The sequence below is a fragment of the Sminthopsis crassicaudata genome, chromosome 4 (assembly GCF_048593235.1).
Source record: "Sminthopsis crassicaudata isolate SCR6 chromosome 4, ASM4859323v1, whole genome shotgun sequence".
NCBI lineage: Eukaryota > Metazoa > Chordata > Mammalia > Dasyuromorphia > Dasyuridae > Sminthopsis > Sminthopsis crassicaudata.
In genome coordinates this window covers 386,435,892-386,460,688 of record NC_133620.1, presented here as the reverse complement: position 1 = coordinate 386,460,688, position 24,797 = coordinate 386,435,892, and the positions used below count along the sequence as shown (strand labels likewise).

Below are 24,797 nucleotides of genomic sequence, written 5' to 3'. Positions count from 1 at the left end.
CTCCTTTGTATTCATTATAATCTAACTTGTATTATAGTTGTGTGTGTATATATGTCTTTTTTCCTCCTATTGGATTGTAAACTCCTTGAAGTTATTGACTTTCTTTTTTCATCTTTGTATCTCTAGTGTCTTGCGCATAGCAGGTGCTTAATAAATGTTTGTTGACTTGAGTTTAATTTAATTAACCAACCAGTTCAGCTACTTTTTAAAGCTACTTCAGGTTCATGGTAGTAAAATTCTGTCACCAGCACAGAAGAGGTTGCTTATCTTTCTTTTGCTTTCCCAAGAGGCTATACATCCAATTCATCTGATAGCTATTTCAAGTTATTAAAATATGAGGTAAAAAGGAGATAGTACACAATGTTTATAATAGAAATTTCTTGTGATAAATATTTATGGCTATTGTGATTCTGATGGTATTGTTATGATGCAGACTTTGAAAAAGCTTTAGATGCCTGGAATCAATTTAGAATTATAGTTTGAGCCAGAGATGGTGTCCCTGTCTGTGAAATCAAAATCTACTGAGAAATTACTGAATGCTGTCGAAAGTGTTAATTTTTTCATAGAATCCTTTTTGTAAGACAAAACAAACTATAGCATTAATCAGATGCGTGGAATAGTTTCTTTTTGTTCTTTGTGCCAAATATTGAGAAGAAAGAAAGCATAGAATTGTCTTATTAAATAATGGTTAATTGAGGAAATAGGATTTGAAAATGGGGTTGATACTCAGAGGGTAACTATATGGCTAACTGGTAAACAATTTGACAAATTTTGGTACTAAAAGACAGGAAGAATTTGGCATCAAAAAACCCTTTGCAAAAAGAAAGGCATTTTTCTAGCCTTAAATAATTGATCAATTATTTTAAAATGAATATAATTATCAAATCTCAATTAGGGAGAATATGGCAATCCATAAAATGATGAAAGAACATCATAAAACCCTAAAAGTAGGAGATATAATTTGTCTGATAATCAGCAGTTATTTTTTGCTTTTATTCTGTTCCATGGTTCATCATGTCCTATCAGATTGTAAGCTCCTTGAGGGCAAGAACTGTGTTTTATTTATCTTTGTGTCTCCCTTAACACTTTGAATAGTGGCTTTTATAGATTGACCACTAACGGATGTTTGGATTAATGAAAATCTAATTCTATTACTATCCTAGAGCTGACTCTAAAATATTCTTTTGGGATCTGTATTAAAGTTTTAAAACATATTTATTTAAGTACATATATATGTACACACATATACAATATATTTTTGTATGTATTTATAATGTGTGTATATATTCAATAAGTAAATAAGCCTATGTGTGACTTCTAAGTTTTTCTACAATCCACCTTGGGAAGATGGATAGCAACTGAGACAAATTCATGTATTAAGACAGTTGCATCATCAACTAAAGTAAAAGAATTCCATTATCAAAGAATTTTTGTATTTTCAGTAACTCAAAAAAATTTGTTTAAATGTATCTTCAGTGTAAGCAGAAATTACCTGCCTTGTTACATTTTGATTAGCTCAATGAAATCATTAGTTTATGAACCAGTGGCTTTCATTTTTAAGGCCTAGGCTTTCAATTTTTATGACCATCAAACTACCTGCTTTTATATTTACCTTTTTTTTTCTCCTTAATGAATTTTCTATAGGCTTCTATCAAATATTTTTAGTAGATAATAATTTTATATAGAAAAGCGTCCTGTGCAGTGTAAAATTTTTGGTTTTTTAAGATCTATAATTTCACCCTTATACTCTTAGGAAATGGGGAGCCCCATGGACAGTTATTTTTCAGACGTATATTGCAGACTTGGTCCATGAGGGATGATGAGACCACATTTCATCAACTCCCACTTTTTGTATTTCTCTAGCACTTAGAATAATGGTTTTTAAAAAGTAAATGTGATTTTAAAAAGAGGTGTGATTCAATATATTACACACACACATATATATGTGTGTATATATATATATATATATATATATATATATATACATATATATGTAATATACAACAAAATCATTGTTACATTTAAAATACTTTATTGGGTTTGCATCATAATATGCCTTAAGATAAAGTTCTAGAATAGCTACTGTTTGTATGGTACTTTATAGTTAATAAATGTTTATGAATATCTGACTTGAACTTTATATTGTCCCAATGGTTAGTAGCATAAATATATTATCCTCATTTTATATTTTATATAAAACATTTTCTGTTTTATAAATGTATTATTATCCTCTTTTAAAAACTGAAGCTCAGAGACATTAAGTGATTTGTCCAGAGTCGTACCATAAATAAATGCTGGAGCCAAAAATCTATCTAAAGCCTCAGGAATCCAAGTTTAATTTTTTTTTAATAACTACATTACTCTCCCTTCTGAGCTAGCTTGTAATTTTATATTAGCCACAGGCTTTCCTATAAGCTTTAACAATCCTAAACTTGAAGTTTTAAAATAAAGTAATGGAAATCCATCATTTGCATGATCTTTGGGTAGAACTTTGTTGTGTAAAAAATAAATGGAATATAACCACTAATCTTGCTTTTATTTTGTAATAAGACTAGTTTTTTTCTGAAAAATATTTCTTCATATTGAATAAAAATGAATGGTTTTCTAATATATCTGTGTTATGTGTGTTCGTATAACTGGTCTTGTCATCTTATTTTAATAGCTTCTGAAAGTTCTGCTGAAGACAGTGAGCAGGAAGATGAGGCAAGGACTCAGGACATAGATAATAATGGCAAGGAAGAGTCTAAGGCTGACACTGTAAGCCATGACAAAAATGAGCTTAGTCCAAAAGAGGAACAGAGCAGTTTATCTGTGCCACAAGAAAACAAAATTCCAACAGATTCATTAATACCCAAGTCAATATCAAAATCTCCAGAAAGATTAAGAAAAGACCTAGAAGAAATATCTGAAGATACTGATTATGAAGATGAAGTCATGATAAAAAGAAAGGAAATCAAGAAGGAGACAACAGATAAAGCATCAAAGCCTCAAGTAAAGCGTGGTAAGAGAAGGCATTGCAGTACCGAAGAATGCTTAAAGCCTGGGTCACCTAGCAGAAAAGAGGAGAAACCTAAGAGCAAAGAATCCCTTTGTTTAGAAAACAGTAGTAACAGCTCTTCTGATGACGATGAAGATAAAGCCAAAGCAAAAGTGACACCAACTAAGAAATACAATGGCTTGGAGGACAAAAGGAAAAATTTAAGGACAACTGGTTTCTATTCAGGGTTTTCAGAAGTGGCAGAAAAGAGGATAAAACTGCTAAATAACTCTGATGAAAGACTTCAGAACAGCAGAGCTAAAGATCGAAAAGATGTCTGGTCAAGTATTCAAGGACAGTGGCCTAAAAAGACACTTAAAGAACTGTTTTCAGACTCTGATACAGAGGCTGCAGCTTCACCTCCACATGCTTCCTCTGAAGATGTGGCCACAGAGGAGCAGCTACAGACTGTAGCAGAAGAAGAGAATGGTTCCCCTGGTATTGAGTTAGAAAAACCATTACCTGTCAATTTAGATATTAAACCCGTGGAGGAAAAAAACATTGAAATGAATGATAAGAAATCAGAATTTCCAAGCAGTGGGAGTAATTCAGTGCTAAATACCCCTCCTACTACACCTGAATCGCCTTCATCTGTAACTGTAACAGAAACCAGTAGGCAGCAATCAACTGTGACAGTGTCAGAAACATTGGCCCCAAATCAAGAAGAGGTACGCAGTATCAAGAGTGAAACTGATAGCACAATTGAGGTGGATAGTGTTGCAGGGGAGCTCCAAGACCTCCAGTCTGAAGGAAATATCTCTCCAACAGGCTTTGATGCTAGTGTCAGCTCCAGCAGTAGTAATCAACCAGAACTGGAACATCCTGGAAAAGGTGAGGAAGAAAACTGAGAGCTGAAAATGCTAACTTATTTAGAATTTCCCTTATTAAAATTTTAATGCTTTTGCAATATTTGTTGCTATAGCTTGATACGTTTAAGGGAAGTACTAGTGTGAACATGGGAAGACGGTAATTGAAAGGTGTATTACTAATGGACAACAGAATATATTTAATGGCCCAAGAAGGCTTTCATGTTCTTTTCTTGAGCAGTCCATGAAATTCACAGTGCACCCGAATGAATCTTGGAAATTGCACCCCAAAACCAAACTCATTTGCTTATTCGTTTAAACAGTGGTTGACTGTATAGCATGAGCTGCTTGAATATATTTTTGTAACATTGTTTTTTGCAGATGTGATGTGCAGTTTCTCACAAACATTTTGATTTATTGACAGACCCCTCCACCCTTAACCAAATACTGTATGTAGGGGTTTGGAGCAACCAACTGTCCAGGCACTGCTTTCCTCAGACAACCGTGTCAAACTGATTTTCAAGCCTGGCTAACTTGTGTGAGTTTGTAAAGGAATTTGATGCTTTCTTAGATGCATAGCTCCCAAATTGAAGGACCAATGTGTATGTTAATAATCTACAGTAATCCTTTTTGATTTTTCCTTTCTCAAGTGAAGTTGTCAAAATTGGAAATTCAAATCAGTACTTTCTAAAAGTTTTAGAGTCTATATGACACAGTAGCTATACTTCTATCATCCTTTTCCTTATAAACCACTTTGTTCAGGTATCTGTAAATCAAATATGTATTGTGGGCTGAAATTTGGTATAATACAGCTTGGTTTTGAAGAATTTTATGAAAAAGATAACACACTAGCTTCTACATGATATGTGACCCACAAAATTTTAGTTTTATCAGTTTTATTTTGGCCAAACAAATTCTACCTTACATCACTTGGAATTAGAAATTTTCTCACTCAAATTATTATTTATGCCTTTTTTTGGATAAATTATTTTTTTTTCTGTTCCCCACATCTATATGTATAGCTACCTTGTTTAATGACATTAAAGTACTTCATAGAATTGAATCATATAGATATGAGTATGACTTCTTATAAAACAAAACAATCCTTTGACACAAAAGAATAGATTTTGCTCCAATAACAATATAATTACATTTGAAGGATATTTTTTAACTAATTAAATTCCCAAGAGATATTTTTTTTTATTTCTGAAAATCGTTTAGTTTTGGAAAAATAAAAATATATGAACACTTCTTTGTAAATTAGCAACACCCTCTTGGTTTTGTTGTTGAGTTTATAAAACATATAGAGCATGATAGTATGCTCCTATTTTTATTAAAAAATGCATGTCATTTCTGGCCTTTTTTTTTTTAAGGAGTTATTTCCCTTTCAAAAATAATGGTCTCCTTTTTATGTAGCTTGTTGACTACTAAATATTGCAGGAGCTATGCTATATACTAAAAATAAAAAATGTAAATCTTTAGCTTCTTCATACAGATTTGCTTGCTGTCTTTGTAAAGCAGTATTTTCATTCTTAATTTTTAAAAGAAGAAAAGGTTCCAAATGAAAGGAAAAGTCTTGGTGAGACATTTACCAGTTGTTTAAATTTTAAGATAACTATGCTTGAGAATAGTTGATATTAAAATCACCTTTTCTTCTCCTTACATTGTAATATTTTAGCATCAATCAAAAATTTTGGACAACCTGTGACCCATAAAATACTTTTTGAGAAAGTTGAATTTTGCACAAAGTGCCACTATATAGGTTTGCTTTAACCACTGATGACATGATTTAAGAAGTTGTATTCAGAATGCAGTTTCATTTTTTTATTTTAACAAAATGAATTAGTATTATCAACAAACATTTATTGAGTGCCAAGTGTGCATAGGGCACTGTTTTAGATACAGGGGATCTAAAGAGATATAATGAGACAATCCTCAAGGAGCTTATTTTCTAGTTATATGATATATACACTAAATATATCTGTACACACATAAATATAGAGTAGAATACATTAAAAGTTTAATTAGCAGACTAGAAAGTAATTGCTATAATTGAGTGGATAAGTTGACTACTCAGTCAATGAAGAATATGTGTGGCTGAATTTGTAAGGAAGGATAGGATTTAGATATAGGACTTTTCCATGAAGAAGACAAAAATTTTTTTAAACAGAAAAATTACTATATTGGGTTTGTAAATGATGTGTGTTATCCAGTGTTCTGGGATCCACATAATTTGTGTTATAAATTCATTGGTTTATTTTTTCCCAAGTTGTGAATTGCTTCTACAGTGTCCTGTTAATATTATTGAGGGCTAATTAGAACTCAGTATTTTTAATGAATCTTAACATATTTGTTTTCAGAATAAGTAGCTAATTTTCATTTGAAAATTCGGGTGTTCTAGGTGCTTTTTCAGCAACCATCTTCAGTTTATACCTGGCTTTACTAGGATGGATATATGTATTCTTCATTTGATTTTTTTCCTTACTTCAGTTGCTAACATGTGCAAGTAGAAAATTCAGCCCCATTATAGATAGATTATGAGAAATGTAAGCTATCTTAAAAATCCACTTTTAGTTTTGAGATTAGTAAATATATGTCTCTAAAACTAAAAATTGAGGCATGTTAAGGGCAAGTTTGTTTTTATCTTGTTTTAATGAATTTTTCCCCATTATAGTCTGTACAGGTCAGAAAAGAGTAAAAGATGCTCAGGGGGGAGGAAGTTCATCAAAAAAGCAGAAAAGAAGCCACAAAACATCAGTGGTAAACAACAAAAAGAAAGGCAAAACCAGTAAGTAGATTATCTCAATTAAAAAAAAAATACCAGCTAATAAAATTTCTCTCCAGATGAAAAAGTTCATGCTGAGAATATGGGATAGTTCCATATCCTTTTTGGTCCATTCCTTAAGAGTCATACAGAAGATTTATAGGAGGAATTAGTGATCTATATTAAACTTAATTTTATTCAATTATAAACCCAGATTATAGATTAGGGGTAAGCCTTTCTCATTAAGTAGTGGATCTATACATAAAAGGAAGTATCTAAAATAACATCTTTTTAAATGTCAATTTAAATGTCCAGAGGTTTGTAAAATTGCCTGTATACATGTATATGTACATGTTACATGTAAGTCAACTATACACAACTATATTTTATTCATTCTTCCCAAAAAATTGCCATTGTCAAATTGATTGTTTTGCTCATCATTCTTTTGGACAATTGGTTTAAAAGAGTGCAATCAGCTAAGAGGAACGACCTATATATTAAGCTACAATTCTACAAACTCTACTCCTTATATTCTTGACTTCCTAAGCTATGTGACCTACAGGTTGTAGCTTTCCCCTTTCCTAAATTTGCTTTATTTGGTCCTTTTTATTATGTATTTTTCTTCTCCTTTTTAAACTTTATTTTTTTACTGTTTGCCAAACCAGTATTTCTACTATATAACATTATTAACTCTGTAAAGTATCTCCACAGTCATACAGAGTATACAGATAAGTGTATTTATTCTCATAAGAGCTGCACATTTTATCTCTCTTTTTTAGGCTCAAAATGGGAAACAGAAAATATGTAAAGAATTTTTTTTCAGGTGCCCCACATTGACCTCCTGCTGCTTTTCCAGGATACTCCTGCCACCTCCACTGCTTGACCTTTGCTATCAGCCGGCTTGGCTGCACTTCAGTGCAGAAAGGGTTAATCGGCCAGCTCCCCGAGGTTCTGCTGAGCCCACATGACTTCCATGCGGTGAATATGGCATCCCTCAGGACCCAGGTGGCAATGCTCAGCAGGGCCATGTGAAGCCAGGCTGAGTCAGTCCACTGTATCGGAGTGGGGCCAAGCCATGGGTGGCAGCAGTGGTGATCCATAGGCAGGAGTTGCAGGGATTCAGGAGCAGCACTGGGGGGAAGGGTGGGGACTAGATGTGGCAAGGGTATGTATTAAGTAATGGTGGGACCAAAGGAATTCCTGTTTTTTTCAAAACATAATGGGGGAGGAGTTGGTATGTGCCTTTGCTAATCAAAAAATGTCCAGCCTTTTAGATTTCAAACTTAGATTTGGCTTTTATCCTGTGGTGGCTATTATGTGAGTAAATATAGTCAATACATATATACCAAAGAGATCACGATCTGTTTGGTATATTTAACAGGATATTTGAAACTTTTTTCTACACTGTGATTTTTTGTCTTTAAGGCTTTACCATCTAAGTAGCCTTTCCTGAGAGGACTCTCATCTTCAGCAAGTCAATTTTCATATAATTTGGAGATACAGCAGTTGAATGCACTCTCCTATCCGAATTATACACAGTGGGCTTAAGCTATGGTAAATCAGAATGAGTAAACTATTCTCTGAGAATAAATTAATAATGTAAATTACCTCTTTCAGGATTCTAATGTTAACACTTCATATCCTGGTAAAGGTAATTTGACAATAAAATTATTTTGATCCTATTACCTGTTCCTTTATAGAGCACACTGCCTGTTAAAATTTTTCCATTGATTTTTATAATGTAACTGTCTGCGGGTTCCCTTTAAGGAAACAGGTGGTACTATAATGCATTTCCCACACAGATTTCTAATTTCTTTATAACATGCTAACATGTTCTTTTCTTGAGAAGTCTGAGCAAGATTAGGTCTAAGAATGACATAAAAAATAATTTCTTATATTCATCAAGATTTTGAGTTTTTAAAGTTATGTGGAATATTTTATAAATAGTCTATACTGTATTCAATTCAAATCTCAGCTATGCCATTTATTAGTTGTCTGATTTTGGGCAAGTCACTTAATCTTTATGCGTCTCAGTTTGCTCATCTGCAAATTAGGTGACCTCCAAGGTCTGTTTCCAATGGATAATTCTGTGATCCTTAGTTGAGTATATACTACCATTCTTTGTTTGTGACCTGCAGTGTGTATCAATGATCTCTATCTATATCATGTATATAGTAAGGGAAATCAGGGGTAAGAAAAATAATGCTAGAATGAAGACAATTTTAAAAGCTCATGTAATCTATCCTATAATGTGATCCTAATTTAAAGTATCATTTAATAAATTGTGATTTTTTGAGTATGGAAGGCATGGTAGAAGAATGTTTAAAAATTTTTTTCTTTATTATCAAGCATTTCAGGTAAGAAGTTTTCTTTAAGGTGATGGGTTTGGATGAACGATTTAACTGTGATGATTTGAACATGCATGTGCTGTTTTTAGTCACTACATTACTAGTGTCAGCAAATCACTATTAGCATTTATAAATTAAAACAGCTATTTTTTTTAGTCATCTAAAATCACTGGCAGAAATTGTTAGTTTTCTATCTTTAATACTTTTCTGTCTTTTTTTTTTTTTTTTTTTTGTAATCAGCAAACAGTAGTGATAGTGAAGAACTTTCTGCTGGTGAAAGTGTGACTAAGAGTCAGCTAGCTAAATCTGTTAGCACTGGAGTGAAGTCTCATAATACCAAATCTCCAGCAAGGACACAATCTCCAGGAAAGTGTAATGGAAAGAATGGAGATAAGGATTCTGAGCTCAAGGAACATAGTAATCGATTACCCAAAGTTTACAAATGGAGTTTTCAAATGTGTAAGTACTAATGCATTTTCAAACTATATAGAAACAATAAGACAATTAGCTCTTTAGCTCTAACCAAAATCGTGTTCTAGGTAGCCTTAAAATTTTTAGGTCTTCTATTTCTGGATAACTTCCACTAAAGTTCTATAGTGATGTCTCCCTATGGAATGGAGCTGACAAGGACTTGTTCTCAAAGGATAAACATTGATAGGTTTTAACACATTGAAAAAGCTTTGACTATAGGCATAGTAATGGACTCTGTCATCTGGGATCTGGCCAGTTAAATTTACTTTCGGTAGAGTTTTTACTCCTAGGTTATGGAAGACAAGTAAAGCACTTTGCAAATCTTAAAGTATTGTATAAAATTGTCTTATTATACCATCATCATTGCATGTGTCACTTTCATATGTATATCTATCTATATGTATTTATATATTACTATACACATATACATGTGTGTGAATGTTTATATATAAATGATCTTTCCTCAATAGAATGTAAGTTCTTTGATAGAAGTGATTTTCATTTTTTATTGTGTCCCCAGTATCTAATATCTGTTATATAGAAGTATTTAATAAAACCTTGTTAATTGATACATACTCAATCAGTGGAAGAAATATACTTAAAAAACAAATCTCAATTTCAGTTCAACAAAATATCCATCTTATGTGGTATGCTGTATAAAACACTGAGGATGTCAGTATAGAATGCACATTATTTTTACATACATACTTAAACACATACATATATACACATGTGTGTGTAGGGAAGCTTGTGTAATGCTGGAGATAGGATATGTCATTTGCAAAGAAAAATGCAGTTTGAGGAGAAAGACAATTAACAACTAGGGAAAATCTGGAAGGGCTTCCTTTATTGAATAACACACAATCTTTGTTCTTTCAACAAGCATTTATTAACTATCTATCATATCCTAGAGAAAGAAAGACAAAAATAAAAGTCTCTGGTATAAGGGAACCTAAATTATATAAATAATTCAGCATATCCATATATTGAGGGCCTCCAGTAGGGACAAGAAGAGACTTAAGGAGAGAAGTACATTCTAGCTGTTGGGAGACATCATTTACAGAAGCATAAGATCAGGATATGGAATAATTTGTGGACCTGTTTGGCTTGAACATGGAGTAGATAAAAGGAAGTAAAATGAAATTACTTCAGAAAGGTAGATTGGAGCTAGACTAATGGGTTTTAAATGCCAAGTTGAGGAGTTTTCTGGGGCTGTCCTTTAGGAGGATTATTTTGGCAGCTGAATGGCAAATAGATTGTAAAGGAATAAACCAGAAGTCAGTCGACCAATTTATAGGTTAATGGAATAGTCTAAAGGAAGGCTGAATACAAGAGATGTTTTGAAGGAAGAACTGACAAGATTTGGCAAATTATTGGATATGATGGATGAGGAAGAAAGAAAGGTTAAGGCTTTCAAGTTATGAACCTGGGTAACTGGGAGGATTATGTTCCTTTCAATAGCAGTAAGGACGTTTAGAGGAGAGGCAAGTTTAAGGGAGAAGATGAGTTCCAATTTGGACACATTGAATTTAAGATAACTTTATAGGACATCCATGTGGAGATATCCAACAGACAGCTGATGATATAGACTTGGAGTTCAAGACATAGATGAGAATTGGATATATAGATCTGGATGTGAATATTGGATATGTAGATGTGGATATACAGTCATCTTCATAAAGATGCTAACTGAATCCTCCAAAGATGATGCAATCCCAAAGAAGTGAATATAGAGACCTTGAACAGAACCTTGGGAGAACTACCTTCAGTTAGAGGTAGGACATAAATGATAACCCAACAAAAAGCCTGAAAAGAGGAGATCATATAGATAGGAGGAAAAAGTGGAAAGAATATAATAATGAAAACCATGGTCAGAGATAAGGTGGAGAGGTCAAGAAGTCATGTGTAAGAAGATCATTAGTAACCTTGGAGAAATTAATTTAAACTTGAATGATGGTGGAAGCCAGATGCCAAGGAGTTAAAAAGTGAATGTAAAGTAAGGTAGAAGCAATATTATAATATATAGGAAGCTTCTGAGAGTTTGTAGAACAGACAATGGAGAGAGGACAGTAACTTGACAGGCATGAGACAAGTGAAGTATTTTTCAAGGCTATAGAAATCCTTGGTGTATTTTTAAGTGGCAGGAAAAGTCCACAGAGGAAGATTATTTGCATATGAGACTGTTGAGGTGGATAATTGAAGGGACAGGCTCTTGGAGAAGCATGAAATGGATGGTTTCAAGGTGATAAGCAGATGGGAAGAGCTGTCTCTAAATGTGAGAACAGAGCAAAGAAGAAAAGAAGTAATATATATATATATATATATATATATATATATATATATATATATATATATATATATATATATATATATATATATATAGGGTATTTGAAGGTATAAAATAGAGAGGATGAAATTCATGACAAATAGCCTCTTTTTGTAACAGAGTAGGATGAGTTCCTTTGTCCCCTGTGGGGAGTATAAGAAAAAAATCAATCGAGGAAGAACAGAGGTTTGCTGTGTAGCAATGAGGGCCCAGATTAGATGATGTAAATTTATAGTAACTGTGACTTCCGTCTCATTGTATTTTCCCCTGTGCTATACCTTTCCTAAATTTATTCTTCAATGTTATGGAGATTTCTAATTCTTTCTACTCCTTTTTACTTTTTTAGTCCTGCTCTAACTTCATTTTATTATCTCTCACTAATGTTAACCTAATAGTTAGCTATTTTAACTTAATACTGTCTTCTGTCTTCTGCTCTCAATTCTCTTTGCCCCACTTTGTCCTCTTGACACTCATCTCTTGCCCTGGATTTCAGCCCTTGATTACTCTAAATACTCACATCCTTCCACTCACAAGCTACTGAATTCATCTGAAATCTCACAACCTTGCTTATTGTGTACATTACAAATTCATATTATCTAATCTTGAACCTTTACTGACAGAAGGCAGTCCTTTTATTTCTGCTTAATTGATTCTCTGTCTTCTGTCCCAAAGAAACCTATTGCAAATCTTCTCCTCCTTCCTCAATCCTCATACACCTTCATCACTCCTTTTTCTTAAGAGGAAAATCTAGCCTTGTGCTTTATTGAGAAAATTGAGATTATTTGATAGAAGTTTCCTTGCCTCCCATTCTCATCATTTCAAAATTCTTTTATATTTCCCAGTTTTTTCACCTTTCCCTCAAATTTTGAAAGAAGAACTGATCCTTTTTACCAAGGCCAGCCTCTTTACCTGTTGCCTATTAGATATTTTGTATGGCCCAGAGACAGCTCAGACTCAACAGGTTCCCTATTTCTGTTGAAGGCACCATCATCCTTCTAATCTTTCATGTTTGTAAATCTTGTAGTCTCCAGCTCCTTATCCAATTATAATGAGTGCATCTATTCAAATGTCATAGCTTCCATCTCTATGTTCAAAACATCTCTCACCTCTAGTATCTTCTTGCCCACATGGAGCTATCAACTTAGTTGAAGACTTTATCATCTCTCATCTAGAATGTTGCAATAGCCTTCTAATTGATCTTGCTTAAATCCTTCCTCCATATTCTTGCCCAAGTATTTTTCTTTAAGTGTAGATATGACTATGTAACTCATCTACTTTATCAATTCCAGTGACTTTCTAATGCCTCTAGATAAAATGTACTCTGCTGTTTTGTTTTTTAATCCTTACACAATCAATTCTCACCTTCTGTGTCCAGACTTGTTGGATGTTACTCCTCTTGCTCTACAGTCCAGCCAGATGTTATGTTCTCTGTTCCTTACCCATGACAATTCATCTTTCAACTCCATGCCTCGGTCCTAACTATTCCACATGCCTAGAATGACTTCATTGAGTTCTCTTCTTTTATAACCCAACTTTAAAACTCTTTTGCAAGAAGCCTGTCTGCATCCTTCCAACCCTTACTGTTCTTCTTCCAAAACTACTTTGGATATGTTTGTATTGATTTATTTAGAGTCAGGTAAGTGACATGGTAAACAGATTCTTGGACCTGGAGTTGGAAATGCCACCTCAGACATTTATTGGCTGTGTGACCTTGGACAAATCCTTTATCCTCTGTGTAGCTCAGTTTCCTTATCTATAGAAATGGGGATGATATATATATATATATATATATATATATATATATATATATATATATATATATATATATATATATATATATATATATATGTATACATATATGTACTTGTCTTCCCATTAAAATGCAGGTATTTTATGCTTTGTATTGTGCCTTCTCCCTCCCTCTGTCATTGCTTATCACAGTGCCTGGAATCTAATAAGATGCTTAAGAAATATTTAGTGGTTTGTTTTTTGATTGATTCCCTCAGCTCTCTAAGAGTAGATATAGAGAAGATAGCTAGTAAGAGCCAGGGCTGGAATGGAGTGATCATATGACAACAGGGCAAGGAATTTAAGAAGAAGTAGTATATCGTTGAACTGGTTAAATATAAGATTCAAGTTGTAAAGGAAGGACAAGGGGGATGGCTTAAAACCAGGGTAGGAAAGCATAGAGGGAAAGGAGTAGCTGACCCTTTCAATGAAGACACAAAATAGATTTAGGAGTAGTTAGGCAGTAAAAGAGTGAGTAGGTTAAAGATGTAGTGCCTGAGAAGAATTCCATTATTCTGAATCAGTGATGTCACATTCAAATACCAGGTCCTTTGAATCATACAAAATTTATGGGGAATGAAGCACAACCATAAGATTCTGGGCACATTGAGACAAAAATGGGGCCTGGTGTTTGAGGTCCTACTCATGGATAGGGTCCTAAAATCCAAAAATTGGTTACCCAAAGATGTAGAAAAAAGTAGTAATTGAAATATCTAGAGTCTGAAACTTAAAATTGTGAACTAATTATTTACAAATGTTGATTAGGCAGAAAAAAATAAGAATCTCTTGAAAATTTCATTAATATCCTGTTTATCTTCCAATTACATTTTTCTCTAACCAAAATGATATTTATATTATTTTTATATATTATTAAATATGTTTATATTGTAAAGAACAAATTACACAGTTTTCTATTTTAGATCTTTCATGTGTAGAATTTTTTTTTCAAAAGCATATATATTCATTAGAGTCTTTTTAAACCAATAGCTGACCTGGAAAATATGACAAGTGCAGAGCGCATTGCAATCCTTCAAGAAAAACTACAGGAAATCAGGAAACATTATCTATCATTGAAATCTGAAGTGGCTTCCATTGATCGAAGAAGAAAACGTTTAAAGAAGAAGGAAAGAGAAAGTGAGTGTTTTCACCTGTTTAATAAAATGCTGTCTTATTATATTGCATAATTATAATTATAATATATATATATATTGCATATATATATATACAAAGTTTGATCCTGTCTTTTACCTTCTGTCTTTACTGAGGTGGGAAACTTTCACTGTTAGACTTTGTTGATATGTTGATTAATTTTGCCGAACTCCCAATTTTCCCCCTGTCTTTTTTGTTTATTATAAAAGATAGGGAAAGTACCAGAGAGGGGGTGATTTGAAAATAAAGATAATGTTAAAAACAAAAATGATCTCATTAGTTTTCTAAAATATGTTTTTGTTATTCCATAAAATCATAGTGTTTAATTTTTTTTTTGGTTGTTCATGCTAGTGTTTTCCCAGTAATTATGTAAATTGACTCTTGCTCTGTATTTTATAGTGTCAGGGAGTACCCTGAGATATTGAGAGTAATAAATAATTTTCCTCAGGGCTCCATAGCAAATATATGCTAGTAGGATAATTTGAACTAAGTCTTTCTTCCTGAAAGGTTAGTTCCATAGCACGTTGTACCTCTCTGCTTTGTCTTTGAAATTGAGGTGTAACTACTAGAGTCATTGAATTTTAATACTTTCCAGACTTTTAAATTTAACTGTACACCTAACACTACCCCAAGCCCATTTTGTAGACAAAAGAAATCAATCATAGGAAACTTAAATAAACCTCTCATACAACTAAAATTCATACAACTAAATAAAGGTAGAACCAAATGGAATGTTTTTTTACAGAATTACTGCTTCCTTTTAATGTGTGGGTTTGAGCATTTTTAAGATTTCTGATAATGTGTACCATTGAAGAAAAATTCAAATTTCCTGAATATCTAAAAATTGAGAACTACTAATCTTTTAAAATTATGTTTGTTTAATGTATTTTTAATTTTAATGTATTTTGTGTATTATGTAGATATTGAAAAAATTGTATGTGATCATGTCATACAGTTCAAGAAAGGAGCTTTCTACAAATTTTGCAGAATTCCCATTTATTTTATGTAGATGACCAAAGAACCTTCTTTTTGAAAATAAGGGCAATATTTGTCTTTTTTTAGATGGCACTTCTGATTATGTCCAGGGTCTTTTAAAGATGGCCAACAACAGTCTTTTTTGTACTTTAGAAGTAGAGTATGTTGACAATTGGAGTGGGTATGGTGAGTTGAACTCATTAAGTGTACTTAGGGGTTTCCATTAACATCTCCTTACTTATATAAGTTTCAGCACTCTTATAGTCATTTCTGTTCTATCCTTTTAAGTCCAAAGTTAGTTATCTTAATCAGAGAAAACAGAAGTATGGATAAGGATGAGTTCAACCTTCTCACTGCTTCCATTATCAGCAACACTTTTAGCTCAGCTAAGCAGCATTACCATCCTTTTTTCTTTCTTTCTTTCTTTTTTTCTTTCTTTCTTTCTTTCTTTCTTTCTTTCTTTCTTTCTTTCTTTCTTTCTTTCTTTCTTTCTTTCTTTCTTTCTTTCTTTCTTTCTTTCTTTCTTTCTTTCTTTCTTTCTTTCTTTCTCTCTCTCTCTCTCTCTTTCTTTCTTTCTCTCTCTCTTTCTCTCTTTCTCTCTCTCTTTCTCTCTTTCTCTCTTTCTCTCTTTCTCTCTCTCTCTCTCTTTCTCTCTCTCTTTCTTTCTTTCTCTCTTCTTCTTTCTTTCTCTCTTTCTCTCTTTCTTTCTTTCTTTCTTTCTTTCTTTCTTTCTTTCTTTCTTTCTTTCTTTCTTTCTTTCTTTCTTTCTTTCTTTCTTTCTTTCTTCTTTCTTTCTTTCTTTCTTTCTTTCTTTCTTTCTTTCTTTCTTTCTTTCTTTCTTTCTTTTTCTTTCTTTCTTTCTTTCCTTTCTTTTTCTTTTTTTTTTTTTTGATTCCCATCTGGTGCTCAACATAATTTAAAAACTTCTGTTTTTTAATTATCACTATCATTCACATCATTCTTATCTCATTTGGGTCTTTAGTGCTTCTGACATTCTTAGAAGACCATGCATCTCTTTTGCATTTATCCTAGTTCTTGCTTCCATTCATGTCTTTTTTATTGTGCAGAACCGGATGCCACAGTGGATAAACCATTTATCCTGGAACTAGGAAGATCTACATTCAGATCCAGCCCTACCCACTTGCTAATGGTGTGACCTTGAGCAAGTCATTTGTCCTCAATTTGCCTCAGTTTCCTCATCTGTAAAATGGGGATAATAATTGGACCTGCTTCCTGGAATTGTTAGAAATTTCAAATGATATATCTTTCAAATTTTTAAATTATATTTTATTTGATTCAATATTTCTCATTTACATGTAAAAAAATTTAACAATCATTTTTAAAAATTTTGAATTCTCTCTTCTGCCTGCTAATATTCTTTCCTTGAGAAGGCAATAATTTTACAGGAATAATATTAGAAAAGGGCTTACTCTGGGCACAGATCTGGAACATAGTAGGAACTCCATAAATGCTAGCTATTTAAAATCTTAAATTGGTCCATACATTCCCTGTGTAATTACTTTAACAGCTCTCCTTTTTCTTCTTACTTGAAGTCATTTCTACTTGTGTCTTCAAAATTTTCTCAGAAATTAGTCCTGGGAGTCACTAGATGGCACAATGCATGCTGGCCCTGGAGTCAGGAGGAACTGAGTTCGTGTTTGGTCTCAGATACTTAATACTTATTAGCTGTCTAAGTGACTATAGTGCAAGTCACTTAACCTCAATTGCCTTGCAAAAAAAGAAAAAGACATTTTCAGTTCCTCTTAATGATACTTGTTTAGTAAATTATTAGATCATTCGCTTTTACTGTTCTTCAGTCCTTTTACTGTCCTTTAAAATCTGCCTTCCCCAAAATCTAGGTGCCTATCAAATTATTTCTAGTTTTCTTCTTCCTTGTAAATTCCATGATGGACTTCTCTCCAATGTTTTTATCATTTCTTCTTCAGCAGCTAGTTCTTCCTTGTTAATCCAGATCAGGTCTCTACAGTTTCCTTTATAGTTTCCTTCACCTTTTGAAGGATGAAAGTAAGTTAGGTTACAAATTTTACTGCAGAGAATGCAGCAATTGAAAGTGGATAGTCCTCTTCCCTCATCATCATTACAATATTATGACCTTTTACCAGATTTGTGATTTATTTAACTCTATTCTCATTCTTTTTGTATAGTTGGTCTGTTGCATACTTTGACAACAGTGTCACTTCTATTCCTCAAATTTGACTCAACTACTCTCCAGACTTCATTTTGTGGTTCCTGAATTTCTTATATGAGTAATCTTCTAACAATATAATGCACTTCTTTCTGTTCCTTTTTCATAAGGTATACCCATCCAGAGCTGTATTCCAGTAATGAATCCCAAGGCATCAAGTCTCAGTGGTAACTATTGTGTCAGATTTGCCATTTTATATTAGGATTTCTAGTTGACACCATTTATTTACCCATACTTTGTGCTTTTTTTTTTTTTTTTTTTTTTTTTTTTTTTTAATATTGTTGACATCTAAGGCCATGGATTTTATCTCTGGCTTTTCTTCTTGGATGTTGTGTTCCATGAATTACCAGCTCTTCTAGTACTGTATCTGCAATTTCCCTGAAATGAGTTTATTTATAAGGGTAGTTTTCTCTCTCTCTTTTCCTTTTTCCCACAGTTAAATTCCTAAAATTTTAGGTAAATGTTTTTTAAAAGGCCAGTAATAGATTCCATTCCTTGTCAAAAGCCCATAACTCTTGTGTGCAAGCTGTGGCTTAAAAATCCAAATCTCATTTTCTGATACTACCTTCTTAGGCATCTATTCAATTCCCAAAATATTCCTGACTCTTTTGGTTAGTGTATATTTGCAGCTAAGTAATAGATTTGAGGTTCTTCATGAAAGGGAAAAATAATACTCTCTATAGAAAGCATTTGTATTGTAATGAGGAGTATCTATAGCTGTCAGTAAATGAGAGTTTACCTAGCAATGGGCCAGAAAAGGAAAATACAAGTTGAAGCTGCTAATTGAGCTCTTTTGTATCTTTATTGGTCCTTTTTTCTTCCCTTTCTTCATTCTATCAAATTATTCCAGCCTCTTGAAATAAATTAGGATTTCCCCTCTGTGTCTTTGCATAATTTCTCTTCTTTGTTTCTTCCTCTTCTTTTGTTTCCTCTTCTTCCATTTCAAGGAATACTTCAAAGTTGAAAGAGAACCTTGATTACCTGAAAAGTGTTTGTGTTTCTGTCTCTCTGTCTCTCTTTTTCTCTGTGTGTGTGTGTGTGTGTGTGTGTGTGTGTATGTATATATGGAGGGGAGAGAGTGAGAGTATGTGTGTGTGTGTGTGTGTGTGTGTGTGTGTGTGTGTGTGTGTGTGTGTGTGTGTGTGTCTTTTGGCCCTCTTTACCTTTCTTCCTAGAATGGCAATAAATTTGTACATTGTGCACACATAGGAATTACTTAATATTATCTGACTCATTTTCCAGGAAGCTGAAAAAGCTCCTTTTATTTCATACTTACTTGAATACAGATCCTCAATCCTTTGTTATTTTCCTAACTAATACTCATTGAAAACTTAAGATTTCTAAGTTTAATCAATCACTGCAGGGATCCTCTAAAAGAGGCATGATTTTTATCATTGGTCCTCTTCAGGAATCAAGGTTGAACAACAACAGTTTATTGGGCAAAGCAGTGGCAGGAGCTTTTCCTACCTTTTCATTTGTTAGGAAAATGCACTCTCTACTTAACTGACTTTCATTTGCAATCAGAATATTTCGGCCCTACCAAAGGCAAGTAGAAGGAAAAGGAAGCCAACTTTTAAAGTGAAATCCAGTTATCTCATTAACTCCCATACCTTGCATATCCTTGCCACACTTTAATAAGAATCTTTTTGTACTCCTCCCTAGTTGCTTGGTTTTCTCATCTTTTTCCCATTACTAAGATATAGCTTGGTGTTTAGTTACTGGAGTGAGAATCATGAAACACACCTTTTATAGGTTTAAAAAATGTTTTGAAAAATCTGCTAGCTAGATGTTGTCCTTATAATTCTTTCTGCTAGGGAGGCTAAGATTGATGAATTGCTTGAGCCTTTGAGTTCTGAGATTCAGGAGGTAACAATGTGGTAACCCCACTAATTTGGTACCAAATGATGAGCTCCCAAGAGTGAAAACCATCAAACTGCCTAAGAAGGGATAAATCAGCCTAGGTGGAAAATGGAGCAGGTCAAAACTTCCATAGAGATTAGCATTGGAGGTTAATATGTGAGTGTTAATGGACCATCCCCCTTCCAATGTGGTTGAGATAGGTCATCCAATTACAATAAAAAGGAAGAATATACACAAAGTTATCCAAAGTGATAAAGGAAGTGTTTCTTTTTTGGCATTTCCTTGTTTTACTAACTACTACCCACACTTATTATCAGGTAATATTCTTACTTTTAAAAAAATCATCCACATTTTTCATCCACCAAGACATATTAGGTACCTACTGTGTGAATGGTTTTGTGGGAATAAAATAAATAGAATATCTGGTCTCTTTGCCTGAGCACTTACATCATATTAATAGCAATTTTCCACAAAATGTGGCTTGCATAAAATTTGCAAATGCTTTTCAATAGGTCAAAGTTGACCAGATATGTTTGGTAGTTTGTTTGAAATTAGAATGAAATGGTGCTTAGTAGTCTTAATAGTGAGTAAAAACTGGTTTACTTAGTCATATTAGGAGGATGTTCTAAGCCAGCAAAATATATAACTGAAGTATACAATTGATGCAGTTGAGCTGAATTAACATTGATCATCCTTCTACTGATCTAAAGTCTAAGGGCCCCCTAGGAACTTATTATGGGGTGTTTTTTTGGGGGGTATGTATTTGACCGACCAGTAAGCTTCATCAAGCCCAATTCTTAGTCTCCTGAGTCAATCAAACCCCAAGGATAGTTTGTGCCTTCATGATATAATGCATTATAAAAGGAAGGCAGTCTTAAAGAAAAGGCATTAAGCAGTGGGAAGGAGCTATTGGAAAAAGGTAGGATTTAAGGTCAATCTAGAAAGGAAGTAGAAGTGAGAAGAAAGAACATTCTACAAATGGGTGACAGCCACTAATTTCATTCATTGGAGCATCATAGTATTTGGGAGATAGAGTGTCTATTGAGGAACAAATAGGTAGACCACTGTTACTAAAGCACTGAGTAGAAGGAGAGGAAATAAAGTGTAAGAACACTATAAACAGAAGATAGCACCAAGTTGGGAAAGGCTTTAATTGCCAAACTGAGGGCTTTAGATTTGATCCTGAAGGTAAGAAGGAGCCACTGGACTCTGAATGATTGGGGTGGTGGTGATATGGTCACATTTGCATATATACATATATATTTGACCCCATATAGTCATTCAATATTAGTAGTGGTCAGTTCTACAGATGAAACTTCTTGTTTGGATGCGAAGGCTTCTCAGATGATAAAAATTATTAAAATAACGGCAGTTAGGGAAATAAAGGACCCAATAGAAGATAGAATATTTTATGCTGTATAAGCATCTGAGTAATCTGAGTATCGTCGAGGTATACCAGAGAGGCCTAGGAAGTGCTGAGGGAAGAAAGTTATATTAACTCCAACAAATATAATAGAGAAATGAATTTTTGCCCATATATCATTAAGTATATATCCTGTAAATAGAGGGAATCAGTGAACAAAGCTCCCTATAATTGCAAATACGGCTCCCATTGATAGAACATAATGGAAGTGCGCTACTACATAGTATGTGTCATGAAGAACAATGTCTAGAGATGAGTTGGCAAGAACAATACCTGTGAGGCCTCCGATTGTAAACAGGAAAATGAAGCCTAAGGCTCATAGTATTGCAGGGGATCATTTAATATTTCCCCCGTGAAGGGTAGCCAATCAGCTGAATACTTTAACACCGGTAGGAATTGCAATAATTATTGTAGCAAATGTAAAATATGCCCAGGTGTCTACATCTAGGCCAACGGTGAATATGTGGTGGGCTCATATAATAATACACATAATAATCATATATTACTAAATACATCAATATAAGAATTACTAATAATTATATAATACATGCAGATCATTAACTAATAAATCTCATATAGTACATAATACATAATATGTATATATTACATAAGACATAATATGTTGGCGTACATAGACATAACATCCATGAAGGGGGATCAACAAAGCTATTTCCTCTAGCAGATCACCACCAATAGTTGTACCTTTATCCCCAACTCACGAGAGATCAGCAACCCGCCATCTGAAGATACACTATCCTTCAGAGCAAGCCCATTAACTGCGGACGAACCTAAATCGCTTTGACTGGCTACTGGTTGCTACTTCAGGCCCATTCGTTCCTATTTCAGCTCAACCATGCTTTTCGTCGAGGCATTTGTGATGGTATTTCCTCAACTATAAGATACTAAGAGCTGTAGTCCCTACAAAGCTGTCGTGATGATCAAATAAAATAATGCATATAAAGTGCTTTGAAAAAACCCTAAAGTGCTGTGTAAATGTCAGCCACTAGCATTGTTTGCATTCTGTTCTTGTTAACCTATGTTTTGCTTCCACTCTCCTTAGGTGCTGCTACATCCTCATCATCATCTTCCTCCCCTTCATCCAGTTCTATCACAGCTGCTGTCATGTTAACTTTAGCAGAACCCTCCATGTCCAGCGCATCACAGCCCGGAATGTCGGTGGAGTGCAGGTGACAGCAGGACTTCCCAAAGCACTTTGCACTTAATGGCTGTTGAGGGCCCCTTTTTTATATATACTGCACAGTGGCACACAAAATCAGACAAGCACTATTTTATATTTAAAAATTGTTTCTTGACAAGCTGACTTGGCACTTAAGTGCACTTTTTATGAAGAAAAAGTACAATGAACTGCTTTTCCTCAAGCAATAATTGTTTCCAACTTGTCTGGGAATTGTATGTCTGGTAACTTGAAGGCCTTCCACTGTGGCAAATGGAGGCTTTTCACTGCCTGCTGAGACAATACAGAAAGCATAGTTATTGGGTGGGCCAGAACATGTCTAAACAACTTACTGTACATGTATTCCCTGGTATTTTGTTAAAGCTGGAACATTTGATATTTTTCCATTTATTTATGAAAAATATGAACCTATTTTCATTTGTACAAGCTAATTGTTTTTTAAATGCAAGTCACCTTAAAGTGGCTTTAAATTGTATAAAAGTCAAGCACATGTAATAAATTCAAAACCTGCAGGTCACAGGATATTAGACATCAGTCCTGGTAACCAAATAAGATTCTCTTTTAAAAAAAGACTGACAATGTTTACAGGTTTGAATTAGGTTAAATGGTTTTGCATTGGGTTTTCAATGACCCACTAATTGGAATGAAACTACTGTACTTTGCCATTTTTCTATGAATCAGTATTTTTTTTTAATTTTGATATAATACATTGTGTGAAAATGGAAGAAAATGGCTAACAAACTATATTAAATCTTAAGCAATGTATAAAATTGTACTTAGCCAGTTTAAAGTGTATATTTATTCATAATGGATTATAACAGTTATATTTTTGTGTTTTATTGTAAATGTTTCTTTTCCCTTTAAAACAGATATTTCATTTGTAATGCTTATTTTATTATGAGCTACAACAGGATTTCAGGAACAAGTAAGCTGTGTTCATGTGTAATTCTTGATTGATTATATGAACACTACCACAAAATGATAGTTTTAATTATAGCTTCTCTGAGTGGTAGGTCTACTAAGATAAAGATGCCTTGTACAAAATCAAAAATGAACGCAAACTGTTTTCACTTGTATTGACTTTTATGTTGTATGATCCCAAGATCTGTTCTGTTTGGCACTTGTATATTTAATTATACACCTTTGTAAGACATTTGTATATTGCGGAAGTGTTCATTCAAGCTATTTAATACCTAGCACTGTTAATACACAGTACTTTATTGTACAGACTGTTTTACTGTTTTAATTGTAGTTCTGTGTACTTTTTTTGGATGGGGGCTGGCATGTTTTTTTTTGTTTTTGTTTTTGTTTTGTTTTTTGTTTTTTTTTCTGGCAATACAACATGTGGGAATTTTGAAATGTTTTGTTTGTAGATGCTAACGTGTCAGAATCCTTTACATTCAACTTTTCTAAGAAAAGCATTTTCAGTCTTTGTAGTGTGTGCTCACAGTAACTGATTTTGTTGAAAATGGTTTCAAAATACTCAGATTTGTACAGGACTGTAAAAATTTGTTGACAAACATTGAAGGAAAAGCTTATAGAAAAAAGCTATAGAGCATATATTAGGTTATGCAGACAATGAAGAATTATGTAATATATTGTACAAATGTAAGCAAAGGCTCTGAAATAAAATGCCATAGTTTGTGAATCCCTGATTATGTTTCTAAAAGTTTAATTAAATAATTTTAGTGCATTTCTATAAGTGATGACAAACTATAGAATATACCTAACTAAAATTGATTTGGTCTTTCAAAATCAGAAAATATTGCCAGGGAAAAACCTACCTCCAGAAAATTTTTGTGTGTCCCCAGAGTTATTTTGTCAGTGTAGGGTATTTCTAATGTGTGTGGAAGCTTCCTACATGGATGTAAAACAGCAGCTTCCTGTAACTTTTAATCTTATAGAGCTTTGCATGGGGCACTGGGAAGTTATGTGATTAGCCTAGAATCACACAGTATGTTTCAGAGGCAAGATTATCAACCAAAGACCTCTTAGCTCCAAGGCTGGCCCTCTGTGCATTATACCATGCTGCCTTTGTTAAAAAACTTAAGTACTGTATTATAAGTGGAAAGTAAGATATTTGAGTATTCTCCTATCTGTATTTTTCATTTGCCTAACTCTGTTGTGAAAATATTTCTGTTATTAAGGAGTGGTTTGTCTTTTTTTTTTAAATCAAGGTGTTTACTTTTTTTCCCTTTGTTTTATAAATCTACCCCTAATTTTCCCATAATTGCTTATTTATTGTGCTTTTTAGTCTCTTAACATGTGTCAAAATTTTTCTGACATTAGTATGACTGAAGAATTCTTAGTTGTATAATTGTCTCTAGTTGTATGTGTCCAGGAGGGGCAGCCTTTTTAAAACTGTGCTCTATAAATGTCCCTGTCATTTATTTAAGGAATCTACCTTATTTCACACTTTCTTCTTAGAAAAAATTAAAATAATTTCTCT

The 24,797-nt window shown here is 33.4% G+C and overlaps 1 protein-coding gene across 11 annotated transcripts in view; it reads left to right on the top strand.

Annotated features, from left to right (window-relative positions):
• The window catches only part of ARID4B (AT-rich interaction domain 4B), a 195,017-nt gene extending 171,021 nt beyond the window's left edge, over positions 1–23,996 (top strand). For 4 of the 11 annotated variants that reach the window (XM_074262435.1, XM_074262438.1, XM_074262434.1 and 1 more), the window contains 6 exons: positions 2,663–3,868; positions 6,518–6,631; positions 9,196–9,414; positions 14,528–14,674; positions 17,981–18,037; positions 22,214–23,996. In XM_074262435.1, coding sequence (XP_074118536.1) covers positions 2,663–3,868; positions 6,518–6,631; positions 9,196–9,414; positions 14,528–14,674; positions 17,981–18,037; positions 22,214–22,344 — 1,874 coding nt within the window. In that variant the 3' untranslated portion in view covers positions 22,345–23,996. The other 7 variants (XM_074262439.1, XM_074262437.1, XR_012481320.1 and 4 more) reach the window with 6 other exon arrangements.
• The last annotated feature ends 801 nt before the right edge of the window (positions 23,997–24,797 follow it).